Here is a 23,098-nt window from a genome sequence, read left to right on the forward strand (position 1 = left end):
TTACTATAACATATGCACAGTAAACTGCATCTAAGAATTGTACATCTTAGTTAAGCACAAAATTACTTCTAACAGAACTGGCAGTCATCACAAGGCCTCTGTGTTGTCTGGTATCTTGGTGCTTAGATACCATCACTGGGCCCCCAGGCATCCAAAATCTCATTCAAACTTTATACATAATCTCAGATAGTAACCTAAACACACTGGAAGTGTGGCTTGTGAATAGGTCAGCTTTCCAGAAAAGATTGAAGAAATTTAGGAGCACAAAAAATAGGTCATACTGTGAAATGTTTTCCCCCCCCATGCTTATTATATATGCAATTACAGCATTCCTATATCTAATGACTACTTAAAACTTCAAATTAAATTATTCATCTAGAAAGAATAATTAGCAAGTGGTACAGTGGGGCAAAAAAGTATTTAGTCAGCCACCAATTGTGCAAGTTCTCCCACTTAAAAAGATGAGAGAGGCCTGTAATTTTCATCATAGGTATACCTCAACTATGAGAGACAAAATGGGGGAAAAAATCCAGAAAATCACATTGTCTGATTTTTAAAGAATTCATTTGCAAATCATGGTGGAAAATAAGTATTTGGTCAATATCAAAAGTTCATCTCAATACTGTGTAATATATCCTTTGTTGGCAATGACAGAGGTCAAATGTTTTCTGTAAGTCTTCACAAGGTTTTCACACACTGTTGCTGGTATTTTGGCCCATTCCTCCATGCAGATCTCCTCTAGAGCAGTGATGTTTTGGGGCTGTCGCTGGGCAACACGGACTTTCAATTCACTCCAAAGGTTTTCCATGGGGTTGAGATCTGGAGACTGGCTAGGCCACTCCAGGACCTTGAAATGCTTCTTACAAAGCCACTCCTTCATTGCCCGGGCGGTGTGTTTGGGATCATTGTCATGCTGAAAGACCCAGCCACGTTTCATCTTCAATGCCCTTGCTGATGGAAGGAGATGTTCACTCAAAATCTCACAATACATGGCCCCATTCATTCTTTCCTTTACACGGATCAGTCGTCCTGGTCCCTTTGCAGAAGAACAGCCCCAAAGCATGATGTTTCCACCCCCATGCTTCACAGTAGGTATGGTGTTCTTTGGATGCAACTCAGCATTCTCTCTCCTCCAAACACGACGAGTTGAGTTTAGACCAAAACGTTCTACTTTGGTTTCATCTGACCATATGACATTCTCCCAATCCTCTTCTGGATCATCCAAATGCTCTCTAGCAAACTTCAGATGGGCCCGGACATGTAGTGGCTTAAGCAGGGGGACACATCTGGCACTGCAGGATTTGAGTCCCTGGCAGCGTAGTGTGTTACTGATGGTAGCCTTTGTTACTTTGGTCCCAGCTCTCTGCAGGTCATTCACTAGGTCCCCCCATGTGGTTCTGGGATTTTTGCTCACCGTTCTTGTGATCATTTTGACCCCACAGGGTGAGATCTTGCATGGAGCCCCAGATCGAGGGAGATTATCAGTGGTCTTGTATGTCTTCCATTTTCTAATTATTGCTCCCACAGTTGATTTCTTCACACCAAGCTGCTTGCCTATTGCAGATTCAGTCTTCCCAGCCTGGTGCAGGTCTACAATTTTGTTTCTGGTGTCCTTCAACAGCTCTTTGGTCTTGGCCATAGTGGAGTTTGGAGTGTGACTGTTTGAGATTGTGGACAGGTCTCTTTTATACTGATAACAAGGTCAAACAGGTGCCATTACTACAGGTAACAAGTGGAGGACAGAGGAGCCTCTTAAAGAAGTAGTTACAGGTCTGTGAGAGCAGACATCTTGCTTGTTTGTAGGTGACCAAATACTTATTTTCCACCATGATTTGCAAATGAATTCTTTAAAAATCAGACAATGTGATTTTCTGGATTTTTTTCCCCATTTTGTCTCTCATAGTTGAGGTATACCTATGATGAAAATTACAGGCCTCTCTCATCTTTTTAAGTGGGAGAACTTGCACAATTGGTGGCTGACTAAATACTTTTTTGCCCCACTGTATAAGACATCTTCATTCTTGGTTCAAAATTACTGAATGAAAGAATATTTGATTCTTCTGAAGCATACACCAATGAATATGATAAACTTATCCACTTCTCCAGTAATCCACCCATTAATTGAATAAAAATATTCGTATTCTAGTATGTTGTCCCAAATACCTAACAGAATAAATAAGCATTTATTGACTGATAGGGCTGGGCAAGTCTTCAGATTTAAAGGTGCTTCACACTGCACGGGTATACAAATGTAGCACCTTCTGCAACTCTTTAAACCAAATACATCTTTTCCCAGTTATGTGATTCTAGGAAAAGAAACATCTGCTTTAAGGGCAGTTATGTGATTCTAGGAAAAGACACATCTGCTTTAAGGAGTTGCAGACATATACTAGGTCTGATGCACATTTTTGACTTGGAAAACTCTATTGATTAATTTATTAAACTGCACTTAAAAATGTATTAACAGGAAATGAATAACTAACCTTCACATTGAGAATATAGCCGCATATTTCATTTTTTAAAAAAAATATTACTATCACATGATTCCAAAGATTTAATTAGCATTTAGTTAGCATCCTGGTTGATTAAAACAGAAAGCCAGAACAATGTCAGGAGGAACATGGGCAGATTAGCATATGTGGCATAGGCATACTATTACTCTTGTTATATTATGGTATCTAACGTTGCTATGGTAACATCAGGAAAATATTCTTAGGTTTTTGTTCATTACATCTAATGAGAAGCATCTAACTGATTATGAATGAGTTTAGCAGAAAATTAATAAAAGGAAATTATTTTATCCCAATTCTTTTAAGTTAAAAGACTTTTTTTCCCTAAAATCCACCTCTCTAGAAGCTTATAACAGAAGACTCCAGAAACACAGAATATAAGACAAATAAATCTGATCAGGAAATATATACAATATAGTTCTTCCAAAGTTCATCTACATTTAAATTAACAATTCAGATTCTGTAAGGAACAAGACAAAGTGATCTACTCCTGAAACAGCTATCAGTGTAACCATTAGAATAAGCATGGGTCATAGCTGTGAGATGACACACAAGGCCACTTCTCCCATATACTGCATTACTTAAAATACAGAACAATATTTACCTTTGCTCCATGTTTATGAAGAACTTCCATAACATCATTGTGTGCTCGTTCAGCAGCAACATGCAAAGGAGTCATGAAACTAGATTGGAAAAGAGATAAGATTAACAGCTTTCAAAGCTTGCCTATTCCATCTAAATGCAAATGTTGCAATTTCAAAGAATAAACATACTCCTTGTTTTTTTCATTGACATTGGCTCCTTTCCGAAGCAGTAATTCAGTAACTTGCTTCCGTTTAGGGTGAAGAGAAGACACAGCACAGTGCTGCAAAAGAGACAGCATCGTACATAATGAAAAGATTGTAATACGTCTGTGCAAATTAAGAGTATGGCACTAGGAAAGCATAATTCTATGTGATCTCCCCTATTCTAAGCTGTCTATCTTCTTTCCTCAAACATTAGTGCCACAGGAGCCATGTGAACAAATCTTTCTCAATCACTTCATTAAGTATTCTTGGTTGATTTCAGCATCTCAGGCACTTCTCTTCTCAGGTGGTAGTTCTATGATCCTTCCATTGATATCTACACCAGCAGCAAAACCCAAAAACTGAAATAAGCAAGAGAAAACAACCACCAAAACCCCACATACACCTAGCCAGCAAGTTTCCATCAGTGCTCCAAAGGCATTACGGAGGTATTAGAATGGGTGTAACACTTGCTACCTAGCCTGGTTTTATTTATGTTTTTGCTGGAGGGAAGCTAATGCCTGGTTTTAGATATTCCAACTGAGGAGCCAGATTATCAGGACTTATCTGGGACAGAGAGAATGAGAGGTAAAATATTCATTTCAGCTCCCCTTCCTTTTTCATGCACTGAATCAAAGAACCATTAAAGTATGTGAAGAAATAACCTTTGCTACTACTACTACTAATAATAATGTTATGTTTTTATCCCACTTTTTCTTCAAGATGATTATAGGTCATTTACATGGAGATCTCCCTTAATTTTATCCTGTAACAAAAACTCAGAGTAGTAGTTTGTGCAGAGAAATGAGTGGTCTCAAACTACCCATTGAAATTTCAAGTTGGATACAACCTCCTTCCTCTGTGAGACCTGGATAATATGGAATTCCACTGAACATTAGTAATTATTACTACAGGTGGTCCTTGCTTAGTGACCACTTGTTCAGTGACTGTTCGAAGTTGTGACAGCACTGAATGAGTGGTACTTATGATTGGGTTAGGGTTAGGGTACTTATGATTGGTCCTTGACATTCCGGCTGTCACACCAACCCCATGGTCAAGTGATCGCGATTCAGGTGCCTGGAAACCAGCTCACACTTATGACAGTTGTAGCGCCCGCAGTCATGTGCTCACCATTTGTGAACTTCCCTGTTGGCTTTCCACAAGCAAGTCAATGAGGAAGCCAGCAGGGAAGGTTGCAAGTTGCTTTGGTAAATCTCCCCCAGGCCCAAAATCACTTGCGTGCACCGCTGCAGCCAAACATGCACACACACCCTGGCTGTAGCTACCCCCATGCCTGAAATCACTCTTGTGCGCTGCTGTAGCTGCCCGCACACCCTCCCTTACCTGGCAACAGCCACTTACCTGCCTCCCTGCTTGCGAGCCACTTAGGACTTGCAACATCCTGCCAGCTTCCCCACTGACTTTGGTTGTTGAAAGCCATCAGGACGTTGTGAGATCATTGCTTAATGACTGCGATCCTTGCTTAACAATGGCAAAGGGGACTGCCAGGATTGCCATCGCTAAGTGATGCGGTCATGTGATGTTACGCTTTACGACTGCATCGCTTAGCAATGGAAATTCCGGTCCCAATTACCATCATTAAGCGAGGACTACCTGTAGTTGTGCTCTATAATCCTTATCTCACAAGTGTGGAGATGGAATGAACCAGAGGACAGGGTTGGATGAAATCGGCAATGTGATCTTTCTGCCTAATCCCTGAAAAAGAACAAATTTTCCAACAGATAAGTAAATCTATCCTACTCTAACAAATGTTGATCATTGCTGAAACCCTTATGGTTGAACAAAATACACCAAGTATTGAAGGGACTGCACAATACATTTCAGTGAAGAAGGAAAAAATGTTTAGGGCCAATGGAAGAGATGTTTCCTTCAGATTCTTTCTTAATTTGGCTTTAAATCAATAGCAAGTCAATCATTAATTTTTAATAGGTGAAACTCTATGGATAACTACAGGTATGCCCAGAAAATCTTAAATGTACACACAGATAAAGCAAGAAGAGTGACTCCATGATCTCACCAGTGCTGTCTCATGAGATTGTGGCTGCTTAAAATTAATGACTTCCAAAGCAAGTGTTTTCTTGACTTTGGCTAAATCAGCTTCCCTTGCTGCTTGTAATAAGGAATGTCCTTTGAATTCATCTGCAGAAAGGAAAAAACATATTTACAGGTTATAAATGTATGTTGTAAAACCAGATTTATAACAGTGGTATAGAAAAATAGTGTAGAAGGGAAAAGTAATTCCTTAGTGGACTGTCCCAATATATTCTCTCAAGTAATGCTTGTGAAAGACAAAAAAAAAAAAATCCATGATTTAAGAGGTACAGACAGTTCTCAATTGAAATAGTTTTCAGTGCAAAATAAACTTACTGCAGATATAGTTTCTTTGTTATTCTCTGAAGGCAATATCAATTCTGTTTGACAACACCAAATAATTAAGGTAGTCAAAACAAAAATGGATGGCAAAGAACTTTAAATTGAAAAAAGGGACATTAAAATTGCAAATGTGATTCAGTGTATGCAAACACAAAGAACTGGAAGGAAAAATATAACACCTTCACATACAACCTGATTGAGGCTAGCTTGCAATCTTTAACCAAGAAAAGGATTCTGAGACTGTAGTAAACAACTCAATTAAAATGTCAATTCAGTGTGCAAAAGCTATGAAAAAGGCAAATCCCATATTGTGGATTCATTATGAAAAGAATGAAAATAAAAAACATAAATATGCTTTTCTATTCTGTGGTCACATTTAAAATACTATATATGATTCAAGTTGCCACACTTCAAAAAGAGCTTTGAGAGCTATAAATATAGCCACTCCTCATTTAGTGACTCTTGGTTAATGACCATTCACAAATACGACCATAATAAACAGTAATAAAAAAATCATTTTCTGACCAACACACTCATTTTCAACCAAATTTCATGAGCCTGACAACAAAAGCCTTCGGTGTGAAATTGATCATGCTCTGGTCAGTTTCAGGCAGCAGTGGGAGCTGGCTGGAAGGTTCTAATCAACTAATTAAGGTCACAGAGCTGAGCTTGTTAACTTGTGATTAGCACTTTTTAGGGGAGCGCCACGATTATGGAAGTTGCTGCCCAGATACAAAGTGATGCCCAACTAAGTCAGCTTTGAAAAGTATGGAAGGACAAATTCATGGCAAATAATGTTTTCAATGATTACTAGTTATAATACCCATAAATATTAACTCCAGTATCTGAGACAACAGCGCTTCTGAAAACATTAGGCAGAATGCTACTACTACACTCATACTGATAGTCTTCCTTTTAGCATCTGACTGAGCAATATGGCATCACAAAGCTGGACCAAAACATCTTAAGTCCAACACAGGCTTTAGGCATTTGTTTTGTAATTTTTATTGCTCCCAGTAATGAGGAAGTGATGGTGATGAGAAATTAAAACCTTACCCTCTGTAACTGATAAGGTTAGGTGGGTCCTGACTGTGCTCACTTTTCAGAAACCCTTGAAGACCTGGCTGTTTTCCCAGGCATGGGGGTTGGGCAAGTTACTAAGCCCATACTGTTGGTGTATAGTGTCTTTGGTAGCCACTCTATGCTTTAGTTGGTCCTGATATGTATTTGGTAGCCACTCTATGCTTTAGTTGGTCCTGATACGTATTTTTTATATATATTGTATTTTTTAATCTTTGTTAGACTCCCAGAGTCGCATTAGTGAGCTAGGTGGCCATATAAATAATTTAGATAAATAAATAAAATAAAATAAATAAGAAACATAGGCAACAATCTTTTAAATTTCAGAATTCACCAAGAATTCCCCAATTGTAGGGGAGCTATCAGACCAGCCTTCCTTTAAAAGACAGAATACTGTTTTTAATACTGTAGAAAACATATTGAATTCTGTAGTTAGCAATACATCCTGCTGAGAATGATAACACCTTGCACGTAGTAATACTTACAGGTGAGCCTCTCTTTGAGCTCAGGTGTTGGTGCCATATCAACAGCACTTTTGCCATGACAGTTGACTAATGTTGGATCTGCACCATGACTGAGTAACAGAGAACAAACTTCCACACGATTCTTAGAAGCAGCTTCATGTAATGGGGTAAACTGCCAAAGATCCATTGCATTAACACAGGCTCCATGCTGAGTAATGAATATAACAGGAGGAAAAGACAACCGGCATTTTATGTTGTATCAATATTATAATTATTTTTTAGTTTTAAATAAACTAGGTTTGATTACCTGGCTTGATTATTTGATAGAAGCCTTATATTAGAACTGATATCTAACATATGTGAAATAATTTAATCATTTCATTTCATTATCTGAGCAAATATATTCTGCTTGACATACCAAAGAAGGAGATTAACCCATGATATTTGTTTACAAGAATCAGCTGGTGTAACAGATCAGTTACAGTAAATCTTGGTATAACAGCACTTGCGAATCTTCTGTTTATATCTTAGCTTAAACACAAACCTGATAATTGGCCTGGGGCAAGTAATGTTTGTTTTATGAAACAGTGCCATCTTGTGGGATTCAGGAGACATGCTTGTCATAGTGCCTGCCCAATGAAACAGCCCCCCCTGCCCCCTTAATCCTCCTCCAAGAACTGGATGGCCCTGACTTGCTGGCTTTCGCAAGGCCATCAAACCCTAGCTTCTCTTTCAGGCATTAGGGCCAGTCTGCTAGTGAAATCTGTTATGTGTGTTTTGGGGGCTGTGAGTCACTTGCAAGATGCCTTGGCTCTTATAGTCTATTTAATTTTATTGTTCTGTTTTTATATTGGTTTTGATATTGTTGTTAGCCACTCAGAGTTATTCACTTAAATTGGGCAGCCATATAAATTTTCTAAATAAATAAAGTAGTTCTACAACATAGATGGGAAAAATGGAATAGGTATGTTATCATTTCTGACTTAGTAAAATTAGACTGAAGCTCCAGTAAAAGGAGGACTGATAATTTAGCAAAATTGGAGACAGCTCTAACTGTTCTATAGTGATGAACTGTTTCAAATAAGGCGTGGCCTTTTTTTAACATGTAACAGGGGGTCTCTAAAATATTCTCTTTATCTATCTCACAAAGGCATACAAATGATCTCAGAGTGCAATACAACCTACAATTTGTAAACAGAATAAGCTCCTTCATGTTAATGACTGTCTTCACATAATTACATGATTATTAACTTATCCAGTTCACCTTCAGCAGCAATTCTGTGACTTCATAATGTCCATAGGAACATGCGTTGTGGAGGGGCACAAGTCCACTATAACGAAGAAAAAAAAACACGTTACTTAATTATTGAGAAAAATAATTCTTCACTACACTGCACCATACATTGCAGATTACAGTTAAACCCTGAGATATTGACTTAAAATTTTAGCCCATAGGGGAAAATGATCATGTTATCTGAATTTCTAACATCCAGAGGAGACAGAACTGAGACGAATCACACCTGCATACTGGATTTCAGAAGAACAGACTTTATGAACCCCAAGGAAAGGTAGGACAGGTCTAATGACTACAAATCCTTAAAGAGAAAAGTGTCCAGGAAAGATGGGAAATTCTATGAAATGAGATACTGAAAGTAAAACTGTAAACAATCTGAGAGAAAGAGAGAGAGAGAGAGAGAGAAAAAAATCTAAAGAGCTCAGTGTGAGTATAAAATGCTGAAGAGAAAAAGGGACATGTATAGGAAATGGAAGGAGGGGAACATAACCAAAGAATACCTGGTAGTCTCCAGAAACCGTTGGATTTCCATTAGAAAAGCTAAAAATCAGAATAAGCTGAGGTTTGCAAGAGATATCAAAAACAAACAAAAAAATTGGGTATGTAAGAAATAAAAGGAAAGTCAAAGAGATGTAGGTCCATAGCAAGGACAAAGTGATGAAGCAGTAATGGTGATGATAAGAAGACAGAACTTAACTCCCATTCTGCAACTGTCCTCAGAAAGGAAAGGATTTCTAGCCAATAATAGCTCCGACTCTGGGGGAAGGACAGAACTGAGGCTCAGGACAGACAGGTGAAGAAAGAGAAAACCTAGCTAAATTACATGAACTCAAGTTTCCAGGGCCAGCTGGATTACATCCCACAGTCCTGAAAAACTAGCACAGGTGATGTCCTAGAAGACTGAAAGACAGCAAGTGTCATCCTCATCTTCAGAAAGGAGAAGGCTGTCTTCTTGAAGTCTACACTGGGCAAGATCTTCAAACCGGTTATCAAGCAGCATGTTTGTGAGCACTTGGATAGCCATGAAAGCACGGGTTTATGGCATATAAATTGTGCCAGACTATCTCCTTCTTTGATATAATTACAATCATTATTTAGCAGAACAGAAGGCTGTAGACATGGCATACTTGGATCACAGCAAAACCTTCTACAGGTTCTACTCATGATATATTCTCCTTCATAACATGGTAAAATATGGGCTAGGTGATACTACTGTTAGATGGACTCAAAGTTAGCAGAATGACTGTACCCAGAGTACTCATAAATGGCTCTACTTCACTTGGAGGGAAGTACTGGAGTACCACAGGTCATTTATAAAATTTGTAGATAACACAAAGCTGGGAGAGGTACCTGATATGTCAGAGAAAAAGAGAAGTTTTAACATCTATTGTCCTATATTCAACCTCCCATTTGGAAGGAAAGTTGTTGAGAAAGTGGTAGGGCAATAACTGGAGAGGGATCTTGAAGAAACAGATTATCTGGATCCTTGGCAATCAGCAGGCCAGGGTATGACATGGAAACTACTGATTGCTCTCACTGATGACTTGTGACATGGTATAGATTGTGGGAACACGACTATCTTTGTCCTGCTAGAACTCTTGGCGGCCTTTAAGATTGTCAACCACAGCATTCTTCTGGATCACCAGTGAGGACTGGGAGTGGGAGACACCATTTTGAAGTTGTTGCATTCTTTCCTGTGTGAGTATACCCAGTTGGTGATTGAGGAAGGGGAGAGGTCATATCCACAGGCACTTTCATATGAGGTACCCCAGGGTTTGCTTCGCTCCTATTAACATCTATATGGAGCCATTGAGAGATGTAATCTACTGGCATAGAGTGAGGTATCATTAATAGGATGATACAGATGCAACAGGAGATGTGGTAGAAGTCCTGACCCAGAACCTAGAGGTTGTCAGGATCTGGATGGGGAGAAACAGGCTGAGACACAAAGTTGCTATTAGTTCTGATGATAACAGATTCTGGGGTGATACCAATTTTGGCTACTGATGGAGCAAGGCTGCAATCTGGGAGGCCTCCAATGCTCATGGCTCCTACTAGAGAAGCAGGTGGAGACTGCCCAGAATGGCTTCTGCTCAGTTTTGGATGGTACATCAGCTGTGGCCTTCTCTAGAACAGGATATTCTGAAGAAGTTATTCTCACTCTTGTCATGCCTAGATTACGTAAATTTACTCCACATGAGGGTGTCCTTGAAGATGACCCAGAAACTTCAACTGGCACAACATGCAGCTGCCTGTATGCTTCTGGACAATTATGGTACTTTTATGTATCACCACTGCTGTAAGAGCTGTTTTGGTAATTGGTTTGTTTCTTACTGGAACTCAAGTATTGGTTATGATGCATAAAGTCCTAGACAACTCAGGGCCTAGGTATTTTAGAAGGCCTCCATCCCAAGTAAATTCTCCCTGCCTGACCTAGAAGAATAGGGACTGCTGCTGAAGGTACCTCCCCTCAAGAGGTATGATGGGATGGGGAAAGAGGCAGGGTTTCTTAATGACTGTTCCTTCCTTCCCCCTAAGTTTTCCCCCTAAAACAGTTCCCCTAATTTTTCTAACATCCAGATTTAGAAAAATATTAGTTCAATTACACAGAGAGCCCAATAAATGCAGCCAGTTTTGTGGCCTTCAATTAACTCCCAGAATCTTTCACATCATCACAAAACTGTATTGCTGGTCTCTTGGCCTCTGAACCATAACACAAAGCTCAGATTTGTTTGAACCATGCTTTCTTAGACAAACCAGGGTCAATCTTGAATACAAGCAAATTAATAATAGTGTCATCAGCAAATTCCTAGTTTGCCTCCTCTCCATTTTGTACTCAAACAATATCCCAAACATTTCAAAAGTTTGTCTCATTTGTGGAAATATACTTTTTTCCTTTTTTATGTCTATTGTATTAATGTTTTCTAGGAATGCATAGGAGACTGTTCAAGCATTCTATGTAGCCATGACTTCCAGAAGATATATCTGCTTTAATATTTTGAAGAGGGCTATTTTGCTTGCGCTAATGCATTTGACAAATTGCTTATTTTCAATGCTTTGCACAGTTCTAATGTTTTCTGCCTGCATAAGTGTGGGGGTGGTATCTTTCAGGGGGTTCTTTTGTTTTTCTCTATTTTGGAGTTATTATTTGTCTTACTGCTGTGTGTATATATTTACATTTCATTAAAGGATATATTTTGCTTATATTTTTGGATGACTTTCATAATGTTTAGATTTTTATTCCAGTCAGAATTCTGGGTTCAGATATAAAAACCATGATTAAAATAAGCTAGCATTCATGAACCAGTTTCAAACAAATGCTGGAATGGTGATATACCATCTAAAACTGAAACATGGTTTGCTTCTTAGAATAAGGTCAAACTTCAAATAAACCAATTAGGCAAAAGAAATCCTGCCTCAGTCTTGTATGGATCACATCAGTGTAACATGCCTTCCAAAAATACATAAAATTTGAAAGCTACAGAAAAAAAATATTTAGCCCATTCAAGGACTCAGTTCTTCCTTAATAAGTTGAAAAGTAAAACAGAACTTTAAAACTGAGGCAATCCACACCATTCATAGGCAGGAAAAAGGAACCCAACAAATTTACAGCTACAGCTGAATACTTTAAATCAAACTCATAGAATAGAATCATGGAGTTGGAAGGGATCCAAGAGGTCATCAAGTCCAACCCCTTGCACACTGCAGGATTCACTACACCACGCCTGCCATCATAAGTTACAGGGGAGTGACACTGTTACTGTCTAAATATTTTCCTCATATCTGGGCAACATACAAGTGTTATATTTTATTTAGCATCTAAATATAGTGGGGGGGGGAGCCATTGTGTGGACATTTTCCAGGTTTTATATGAGATAGAGGCAACATGAGTACATGCAATATGTAGGTTTCTCACATGAGTTTGTCTGACTATTCCACTTTTACTCAAATCAGTATTTTATTCTTACTGATAAACATTCTAGGCCATTCCATAACACAGTCCTCTGGATGGCTCACAGAATATAACTAATTCAAATATACGCTGCAATAAAATATGCTAAGATGGAAAGCAGAATAAAAAAAAAATCAGAGAATAATGACGCAAACAGAAATAAGAGAGTAAATATACAAATTTTAAAAAATGTAAACAAGATTAAAAGCAACCAGCTTCAAATGACTTTAGGGGAAGGGAAGAGGCCTCCAAATAGTATCTTTGGATCTGTGTGGATGCCATGAAAAGGTGTTTTCACCCATAGCTCCTCTTACATCATACTAGTGCTATCAAAATCAAATTATACAATTTTACCTACCCCTTATCCTTTGCATGGACATCAGCACCATGCTGAAGTAAAAGCTGAACTATACGAACTCTGTTATATCCTGCAGCCAAATGTAATGGGGTAGACTGTAATAAGAAACAGCAATAAAAGAAGTAAGTTAAACATCTTTCCAAAGTGAACCAAAATTTCAGATTGACATTAATCACAAGTAGCAATGCTAGCTGAGTATGTATTACCAAAGTACTTTCCTCAAATTGCAGTTTTTCATGCTGTATGGCAAAATACTTTTGAAAGTGACAGGATTTTTTTTTTTTAAAGGGAGGGAGGCTGCCAAAGGCTGGAAGTAATACAATCTAAAGAATAAATTCTAAGCACTTAGTACTGAATAACATGAACCTAAATAGCCATCCTTTAGCCAATCCTTTAAAAAAAATTTTTTTTTAACCCTGTCATTTACAATACAGATCTCCTAAATATAGGTTTAAATATGGAAAAACAGGTTTAAAATATTCTTGACCTTATATATAGAATTTACCATGCCTGCTATTTTGTGGTAGCCAATATTTTCTTGAGGTTTCTCTTTCCCGCTTTTGCCAACTTTCCCCAGAATACCAGGCTTCACTTCTCTGGATTATCCGACTGAAAGACTAGGGAGAAGGTTCCTAGACTAACTCAATTACAGGGCAATCAAGTCAGGCAGTCTTCTGTGCCTGCTTTATGGTATTTGTGGCTAATATAAACTTCTCTCTTCTCTGCAATTCAAGACACAACGTGTCCTACTCAGCTATTATCTTCTGAGGAAGCCTTTTGCCTATTCGGCAAGTACGGTATTGTGCTTCTGGCACCGAGACTAAAATAGCTACACATCTCCAGCATACTGTATAAAAGCTCAAGGCACCAGGATCACAATAACATCGGGCTTTCCATGTGAGTTTATCCTCTCAGCCTGTACAAAATTATAGAGACGTCATGCCAAGCAGTGCCACAGAAAGCTGACTTCAAGAATCTTTTAAAAAGAAGCTGCAATTTTTAGTATTTCCTTCATTTTAATGCTTTAATGTTTTTGAGAGTTCAAGTCTTTAAGGACTTTGCTTCTTGAAAGAAAGCTCTACTAACTGGCTCAATTATTAATCATTCTCATAGTATCTGTGGCACTCTTACTACAATCCATAGAAAGAACTAGCAAAGCCCGTGACATAACACTGAAAGCAACAATGATCAATGTCAGATTATATTCAGTTCCCTAAAATGTAAGGCTGTATGTTAGAAGATTAAATGCACTGACAAATCTTTCAGTTATAGTATTAAATATTTAAACATGAATTAATAAATTACAATTTCAGACAAGAAATTCTATATCACAGGTTCTGGGGGCCCTGGGATCTCAATTGGGCATAAACTTTTATGGACATAATTAACATTAGGAGAAGAGCTAAAAAAGCCTGTAATATTGAGAATTTTGTCCAGTAACAGGGAAAAGATTCTCTTTCACAAAGCCTATACTTCTCTAAAGTAAACAAGATGACAGATGTTTGTAATATAGTGTTCCTAATCAGGACTAGAATTCTGCTTCACACAGCATGGAAAAGTAATAACACCATTCGACACTCTGATGGCATGTAATTACCTGGATAAATAACTAATTCAAGCCAATATTAACATATAGTGCTAAGCAGTTTAGAATAGGCAAAGCAGAAGAAAGCTCCTTCCTTCCTTCCTTCCTCCCTTCCTTCCTTCCTTCCTTCCTTCCTTCCTTCCTTCCTTCCTTCCTTCCTTCCTTCCTTCCTTCCTTCCCATTTATGTAGCCACCCATCTTAAAACAACTCCAGATGTCACTGTGGTGTTTTATCAAAAAATGGGATAGAAACATTTTAAATAAATGATATGTGGAGAGTGCCAGATAATTTTTTTTTTTTTTTTTAAATCTGTGCTCAGTCGTTACCGACTCTGCAGTGACTGCTTGGACGAGTCCTTGCAGTTTTCAAGGCAAGGTGTTTCGGAAGTGGTTTGCCAGAGCCTCCTTCCTAGGGCAGAGCCCAGCTGGCGAGCGCAGGAGGAGGAGTTTCCGTTGCTTTTCGCGCTTACCAGCAACTGCTCCTGACTCCTTTTGCAAGGTGCCACCAGCATTTTTCCTCCCACCGGAGTGAGAGTCCCCATTTATCTACTCACATGAGTTTTCGAACTGTTGGGTTGACAGGAACTGGGGCGGAAACAGGAGCTCACCCTGTTAACGCGAAGGCTGGACTCGAACTGCTGAAGCGTCGACCATTTCTGGCCGGCAACTTTCAGCGTCATTAAGCCGCTGTGCCACCACGTCCCCCGTGCCAGATAATGGGAGGTGACAAATATTGCCCCTACCTATCTTCAAAAAGGAGATGGATGAGGAGTACAGAGGGGAAAAAAGGGCACATTAACAGTTATGTGACAGCAGAATACTACAGGAAGAAGAAATTATGATAGAATGACACAAACAAGCTGGGTCTTCATAAACAACTCAAGCTTGTACTGGTTTGAAGAAAAAATAATGGAACTGCAACAGTGACTAGCTAACATTCAACACATATGGGAGGATTTCTTAGGGATGAATTACAGGAGCAACTGAAAGGGATAGTGATGTTCCACAGGAAACTAAACACTGGAACAAATTTAATGAATGAGAACAAAGCAACAATTAAGAAAATATTCTGTACCACTGAAATTCAAACCTTCCAGGCTTCTGAAGAAGAATCAAGCATGGAAGAGCAAAAGAAAACTCTAATAAACATAAACAAGAGTCTGGAGCTCAGAGAGCAGAAGTGAAGTAACTGACCCCTGTAAGACAATACAGAAAAGCACTGAGATCTTCCTTCATTCTTCCTGATCTCTCTTGCTGATAACTTTCTCCTTCAGAGGATGGTAAAAGGCTCAGAAAATCAGTGACTAGCTAATGGAAAGATGATAGATCAATGAATTGGAAGTAACAAGAATGTTGGGGAAAGTGATTATGTAATGTTTGAGTTCTTGATTTTAAATTAAATATGGATGTAATCAAACTCTTATCTTCAGCTTCAGAAAAGCAGATTTTAATAAATGTAGAGTAGTGCTAAGTAGCATTCCGAACAAGGAAAGTTAATGGAAAAAGAAGCACTAGATGGACTGGAGTTCCTATAAGAGGAGGTACTATAAGCACAATAACAAATACTTCCAACAAGAGGAAAACAGAATACAGAAGAAGCCAACATGGCTGCTATAAAAAAACTAGGGGAGATTAAAAAAAAATTAAAAAGTACACTGATGGGTCTGGGACTGTAAATAAAATGAACGAATTAAAAAGGTACATACAGAATTTACAAAGAGGAAAAGAAATCAAGAAAGCAGGTTAGTTAGAACTGCAGAAATGATTTCAGAAAAACTGATGTTTAAGAATGAGCTGAGGTTGGCAAAGGATACAAAAGGGGCTTCTTCAACTATGTTCAAAATAAAACAATGAAAAAAAAAACAGTATACCATATGCTCAGTGAAGATGGCACAAAGTTAAAAGGTAACAAAGAAAGGGTGAATTAATCCATTTTTGCTCAGTCTTCAAACATAAGACAGGTATTCTACCAGGCAATTGAGAAGAGCATACTGAAGGGACAGACTGCAGCTTAAGTTTATAGAAATATGGTCAGGGAAAACCCACTTACTCTGAATGAGTTCAAAACTTCATGGACAGATAATTTGCATCCTAAGGCACTAATGGAACTTGCTGATGATCTGGCTGAATCTCTATATAATTATCTTTGAAAATTCCTGGAGAACAGGTGTTCCTTTCTTCAAAAATAGGATAAGGAGGGCCCAGGGAATTGCAGACCAGTCAGTCTAATATCAATATCTGAGAAGGCATATACTGCTGGTTATATTGCCAGTTCTATAGGGACACTTGTTTGCAGCTCTGCCCTGCTATGAGGGCTGCAACTGCTAAGGGTTATGCAATGCTTTACTATGGCGGTCTTTTCTTTTTTTGATCTATTACTATAATAAGGTCTTACCTTCTCTTGAAAACTTTGCAGTCAGCATCGATTTGTCCAGAACAAATCTTTACTAACCTTGTATATATATATATTTTGAGTTCAGTGAACAATTTGACAAAATACCCCATAACATTCTTATTAGCTACTAAAGCATGGGCTGAGAATATGAATGACATTTAAGTGAATACATCTGAAAAGAGTACTCAAAGATTGCTCATCAACAGTAACACACTGATGAGGTATTGAGTATAGTCTATCATGATTCAGTCCTCAGCCCAGTACCCTTTAACATGTTCATTGACTTTGATGATGAAATGGAAAGAGCTTATATCACATCTGGAGCCAAACCCCAGAAAACAAAGGAAATCAAAACCATCTTGACAGGTCAGAGAAAGTAACAGAATGACATCTAATAAAGGCCAATATGGTGATTTTTTGTTTTCCAAGGATTGGACACACCACAGCATAGAAGATAACTGTACAAAATGTTTTATTGTAGCAAGTAATAGGCTGTTGCCCTGGGTTAACTCCACCCTCTTAGGCTTCGCAAGCCACATAAATAAGTCTTTAATGGCTAATCCTTATAACAATAAAAGTCTTAACATTTGTAAAGTGGCATACAACCTTTGTCTCCCTCCAAAAAGTTCCTGCGCTTGTTGGGATGAAGTGTTGCCTCAGTGTGGTTGCTCCTCTTCCGGTTGCTGCCGAGCTTCAGGCCAAGGTCTAAGCCAAGCTCCAGGCAGCAATCACACCACAGTGGGCAGCTTACTGTAGCTCCTGGTCCTGGCAGTTGACTGATAACCCTCTTGCTTGCCTGTAATAGTTGTACATTCCCAGATGTCACTTCCCACTTCCTTGTCTGCTTGTTGCCTTCTTCTGCTTTTTTCTCCTACACACCCATACTTTTGTAGGCTAAGGGCCTGGGTGGGGTAAGGCTGCCTATGGACACCTGCACATTCCTAAAAATGCCAGGGTGTGGCTCAATTTAGCCAGACAGCTGGAACACCGGCATGGATGCTTGTGAACAAATTGTGTGAGTGGGGGAATGATTCCATCTCTTCTCAAATTTCTGATTCTAATTAGTTTTGAGAAAATAGATTGGGGAATCACTTACACTCTTCAAATACCTGAAGGGATGCTATACAGAAGAAAACCAAAACTGTCCTCTACAGTCCCAAAGTATGGGACATGGAAGAAAGGAGTTAATTTACAGGAACACAGATTTCACTTGATTGTTAGAAAAAATGTCCTAAAAATAAAAGATGGTTGATAGTCCAATCAACTACTCAGAAAGGGTAATTTAAAACTATCCTTTACTGGATGTGTTCAGGTAGAGACTGGAGAGTCTGATTTAGATTTCTGCACAGAGGATGAGGTTGGACACCAACTATGAACTAAACTATCCCTTCCAACTCTATAATACCATGATAACGAAGCATAAATATGTAAAAAAGATGTTAAGAAAAATCTTAACAGAATGTAACTTTTCAATCTGAAGTATATGAAGGTAGGAAATTAGTGCAAATGACAAGAAATGAAAAATACATGTCCCTCAACATGTATGCTCAAGTAATCCATGCAAATAATTTACAATATCCAGTGTGGTGGAGTGATTATAGATTGCAATAGGACCAGGTTCAAATCTACCCTAAACTAAGAAAGTTCACTGGGTGACCTTGGGCTAGTCATTCAGCCCAACCTACCCTACCAATAAAGGAAATACAGAATATAAATCTAATAAATAAAATAACCATCTGTTACAGCAACTCAGTTTGAATACTGTGATTCAGATAGATTAAAAAGGATTTCAGACAGGGCCACTGAGAGACAAGAGGCATATTAGGGAGTGATTCCTCTGAGTAAACTGATCCCACAAATATACTCAGGAGACATTAGGAGAGAATACATTCATCTAGAAAATAAAAACAGAAGGAAAACGTAGGAACAATAAATAAATCTGTTGGCTTAGCTGGCCAGCCTTCTGTACTGGAATTCAACTGCTAGAGAATGAGAATATATTACAATATTTGTGTCAGAAACCTCTTGTACATTCCATTAAGGGTACTGTGCATGCAAATTCCAACTTTACCAACATAAAACAACATAACCAAATTATCAGAGATTGTCATCCAAAACATCTAAAGAACACTTGGTTGAGTATAGTATGTTATTAACAATGGTAAAAAGAAAATCTCTTTCTTCAGCAAAATTGCATCAGGACAAGATAGCTGCCTAATAAGAGGAGCTGAACAACATTTCTCCAACTTTCAAAAAAGAAAAACAAATCTATTCATGGAAGAGGTCAAGAGCCAGCAGAATATCAAGAGCCTGTTTCCATTCACCACTGCAGCCTTTAATACCAACCCCAGGCATGTTTCTCCAGATCTCCAAGCAGCTTTTATGGGGAAACGGAGAACAAACAAAAAATAGCCTTCCCCTTGATTCATAGATTAGTAATCGGGACTCAAACAATAATGGACACAAAATTAAGGAATCAGAACCGGAACAAAATCAGCTTAACAAAAAGGGAACCTTTAATTAGTATTTTACTGGGATGTTGCCAGTAACAAGTTATACAAATTGTTATTTTAAAAATAACAATGGTATCAATTAGCAAGTTTCCTACTTTGCAGATAAGACTTGAAATACCACAATGAATGAATGAATGAAAACAAGATATCTATTTTTCCTACCTGAACTTAAAGGCCCTCTATGTATAACATTTATATCTTGCTTTTCTTCCAGTTCTCTTCCAAGTATATAATCTAACAATCTTGTAAGGCAAGGCTGAGATACTGTATAGTAACTGGCTCAAGATCATTCAGAATGTTACATAGTTGACTGGGAATTCGACCCAGGACTAGGAACACTACATCATCTTATTTCTGTGATAACTAAAATAAGGACTATTTTACAGGATTCTTACGTCTCCCACATTTGTTTGCTGCACTCTAATATATCCACCTTTTGTAAGTAAAACAAAACATTTTCCAGTTAAGTATAACATAATCCATTGACAATATTTGGAAATAGTCGGTGGTATGGTTATACAAAACTGGACTATCAGGTTGGGATAAAAAGTCCAAGTTTACATTACAACTGTTAACCAAAAAAATGAGCAGTTGAAGATTAAGTATCCTTAGCATTTAAAAATAAGAAGGATTCTTCTAGGTATGTATTCAGTGCTTCAGAAAAGCCTTGCATGTAAATTCTGGTTAATATCTGATAATTATCTAACCTGATCAACAATTAAAAGTAAAACTAATCAAGTATTTATTAAAACACTGTCTATTAAAGTGAAATATTATCAGTGTGAATCTGGGAATCCATCCAACATTATAATATACCAAAATGGGCTCCTCTTTTCCTTCCCTCAAGAATTAAGATTTACAATTTATATACAAAAAAAATTATTTGTACATTAAATTTCTCTTCACATTCTCATCAGTTATAACATTTGAATTGTGACTTTTAATCAGCATGTTACTGTAGCTAATCACAGAGCAGGACTGGTGAATCCCAGGTTCTTATTTCCAGTCCTGAAATTCACTGACAAAACTGTATTAAAAATCTCAGCATTGTTTTGGGGCAGGGAAGGATTATTTGCATGGCAGAAGAATCATGTATTTGCCTTACATTTTTCCAAACATGTGTATGTGTACGTATGTGCTTATGTCTATGTGTAATTTTATTCCAGTCTCCAAGTGCATAACTTTATACAGCATAAATAACAATTGTACATCTCCGTTGGAGGAGACATGGAAGTTATCTTAACAGTATACAGAGAACAATAAGGGGAGTATTATATATTTTTTCTCCATATTTCATGAGCACGCTTCTTAGGCTATGCAGAAATTATTAAAATTAAGATAAACTGCATTTACATAATATGCAGAAAGGGGAAGGAAATTCTTGTTCCCATTCCCACAGGTAAAATCACAATAGTTAAGACTTCACATGCTAGTAATATTTCAACACTGCATTAATTAATACCAGCTAATGGAGGAAAAGCAAAATAGTTTCCACTTCCCAAGTAATAGTTAAAGAAAAGCAGTGAAGCACTTTTTGAAATGAGATCCACTCAAATAGCTCTGCTCCATTTGCAGAAAGCATGGAGAGGTTTTGGCTCTAAACTGGGGTAGCATATCCCTCTGATCTTTCCTTTATACTGAGGGGTTTACAGTATTATTAAGTATATTCAGCATTAAAAGAACACTCATTTGCGCTTCAAGCTGCTTTTATTTTCCAGTTTTTAGCACTATGTAATAACCTAAGAGAAATCCATTTTCAGAAATGTAATGCAAGTAGATAAAACAATGCAGAGATATTGAAGTTTACTTTCCATAAATTTCATCCTGCACTATAAACACTTTAAGGACTGGGAGACATCTTGGAAACAGTAGTTTTGGGGGATCTAGTTTAGTGCCCAAGAAAACTTCAAATAATAAACCGATTTCTTAATTATATCACTTGAGACTATACATAAGACAATGCATAATTTAACACACCAATATAACTCATAGAATTAATCCTTCTGCACAGGATTCTAGGTATCAAGAAGGCCTCTAGGCTTGGTTCCACCTGATATGCCAGACTTCTATACATACAGATTTACTTAGTAGGGGACAGGGAGAGAAAACATTTATACATGAATGTCCATTTAAGTGATGAGCTGTTTGAGAAAACCAAGCCAGAAGTGTAAGAAAAATCTCTCATGTATATAACAAATCCTGATGATTAGTCTTTTAGGATTCTATTGCTTTGAAATAAATAAAAAGTGAATCAGCAGAAGGTGGCAGCTCTTGAGCTATAATGTTTTATAATATAGATGAAGAATAGCAATAAAACTTGGAATAACTAATTGGTTTATCAGTGAAGACAGGACCTCCTTGGGTAAGAACTCAAAGGAACCTCAAAGAACCTTGAATGGAGTGAAATTGTTTTTTAAAATAATGGTTCCACTGTGGATCACAAATAACTTGGCTTTATGTCAGCCAGAAAGATTTCTTGAGTTAGCTAGGCTCTGCAAGGTTTACTTTTTTTTAAGGAAGTAATGACTTTACTTGCCTGGAGAGCCAGTTTGGTGTAGTGGTTAAGATATCAGGCTAGAAACTGAGAGGCTGTGATTCCTAGTCTCGCTTTAGGTACAAAGCCAGCTGGGTGACCTCGGGCACTGTCTCTCGGGCCTAGGAAGGAGGCAACAGGCAAACCACTTCCAAAATCTTGCCAAGAAAACTGCCTGGACTTGTCCAGGCAGTTGCCAGGCATCAACAATGACTCGAAGGCACACACACACACACACACACACACACACACACACACACAAGACTTTACTGGGTAGGCAATTTATTTCAATGCAGTATTTTAAGTTACTTAGTTTCGTAACATTTGGAAAGTTTGTTTTATTTTTTCTTTATTGTTGTGCCCAATAGTTAACATTCTGTATACTATATGCTTTGTTGAACTGAATTGAGGACATTTGTTATTTTATTTATTAATAGTTTGTATATTTTTGACAATATACAAACTATTATAAATTATAAATATACAATATACAATATACAAAATTATAAATTATAAAGCCATAGGATATTGGCTAATTCTTCATTTGCAATTCAATTCACAGTCATATACTAAGACTACAAGTGTATCAGAACAGCACATTTACATTGCTAAAATATGTATAGGAAGCAAATAATTTAGAATTTTTAGCATCTTATTATATGTCTACTAATTTTTAGTTGCCTTGAATTAGCAGATATTATTTTTTTAATTTCAGAAGGAAACTAATAATAGCTGGTACCCACTATATGCTGTATCCTCCAAAATACATTGTTTCTCTGCACAAGAATTCACAAAATAATATTAAACTAGGTCTTATTAAGGCCAATGAAAGTACACAGAGCAGAATTCTGTATCATGAACAATTTAGGGAGGAGGAGAAAGCTACTTTGTTTTCCAAATCTCTCTGCAAGCCTTTAACCCTGCTTGTTATCTGCTTATAGGCCAGGAATTGGGGATCTACTAGAACAGTGTTTGAAATGTTACTAGGGGAATTGCAAAAGAATAATACATTAATGAAAATCACTGATGCTCTCCTTTGTCCAGCAGGGCTCTGCTGCATCTCAATTCCCCCACTAAAAGAATGAGCCCTTCCTTCTGTACAGGGGCAAAGCTGGATCCAACAAATTAGAAATAATCCTTTCCATGGTTATTGGTATTTTATCTATTCTGTTGCAGACTCAGCTGTACATTTAGGGGTTCTAGTGAACAAAGGCTGATCTAATTAACTGCAGTTC

General features: G+C 37.7%; 1 protein-coding gene across 2 annotated transcripts in view; it reads right to left on the reverse strand.

The window, feature by feature from the left end:
- The window catches only part of TNKS (tankyrase), a 99,769-nt gene that overhangs the window by 32,943 nt on the left and 43,728 nt on the right, over nt 1–23,098 (reverse strand). For both annotated transcript variants that reach the window (XM_007434776.4, XM_088147458.1), the window contains 6 exons: nt 12,838–12,932; nt 8,498–8,564; nt 7,255–7,441; nt 5,334–5,455; nt 3,284–3,375; nt 3,115–3,193 (listed from right to left, as the gene is read on the reverse strand). In XM_007434776.4, the coding sequence (XP_007434838.2) occupies nt 3,115–3,193; nt 3,284–3,375; nt 5,334–5,455; nt 7,255–7,441; nt 8,498–8,564; nt 12,838–12,932 (642 nt within the window). The remainder of the gene's footprint in view (nt 1–3,114; nt 3,194–3,283; nt 3,376–5,333; nt 5,456–7,254; nt 7,442–8,497; nt 8,565–12,837; nt 12,933–23,098) is intronic.

This window comes from Python bivittatus, unplaced genomic scaffold (assembly GCF_059951505.1).
Source record: "Python bivittatus isolate LINGU-HERP-01145 unplaced genomic scaffold, Pbiv_v1 ctg000520_np1212, whole genome shotgun sequence".
In the NCBI taxonomy this organism is placed as follows: Eukaryota; Metazoa; Chordata; class Lepidosauria; order Squamata; family Pythonidae; genus Python; species Python bivittatus.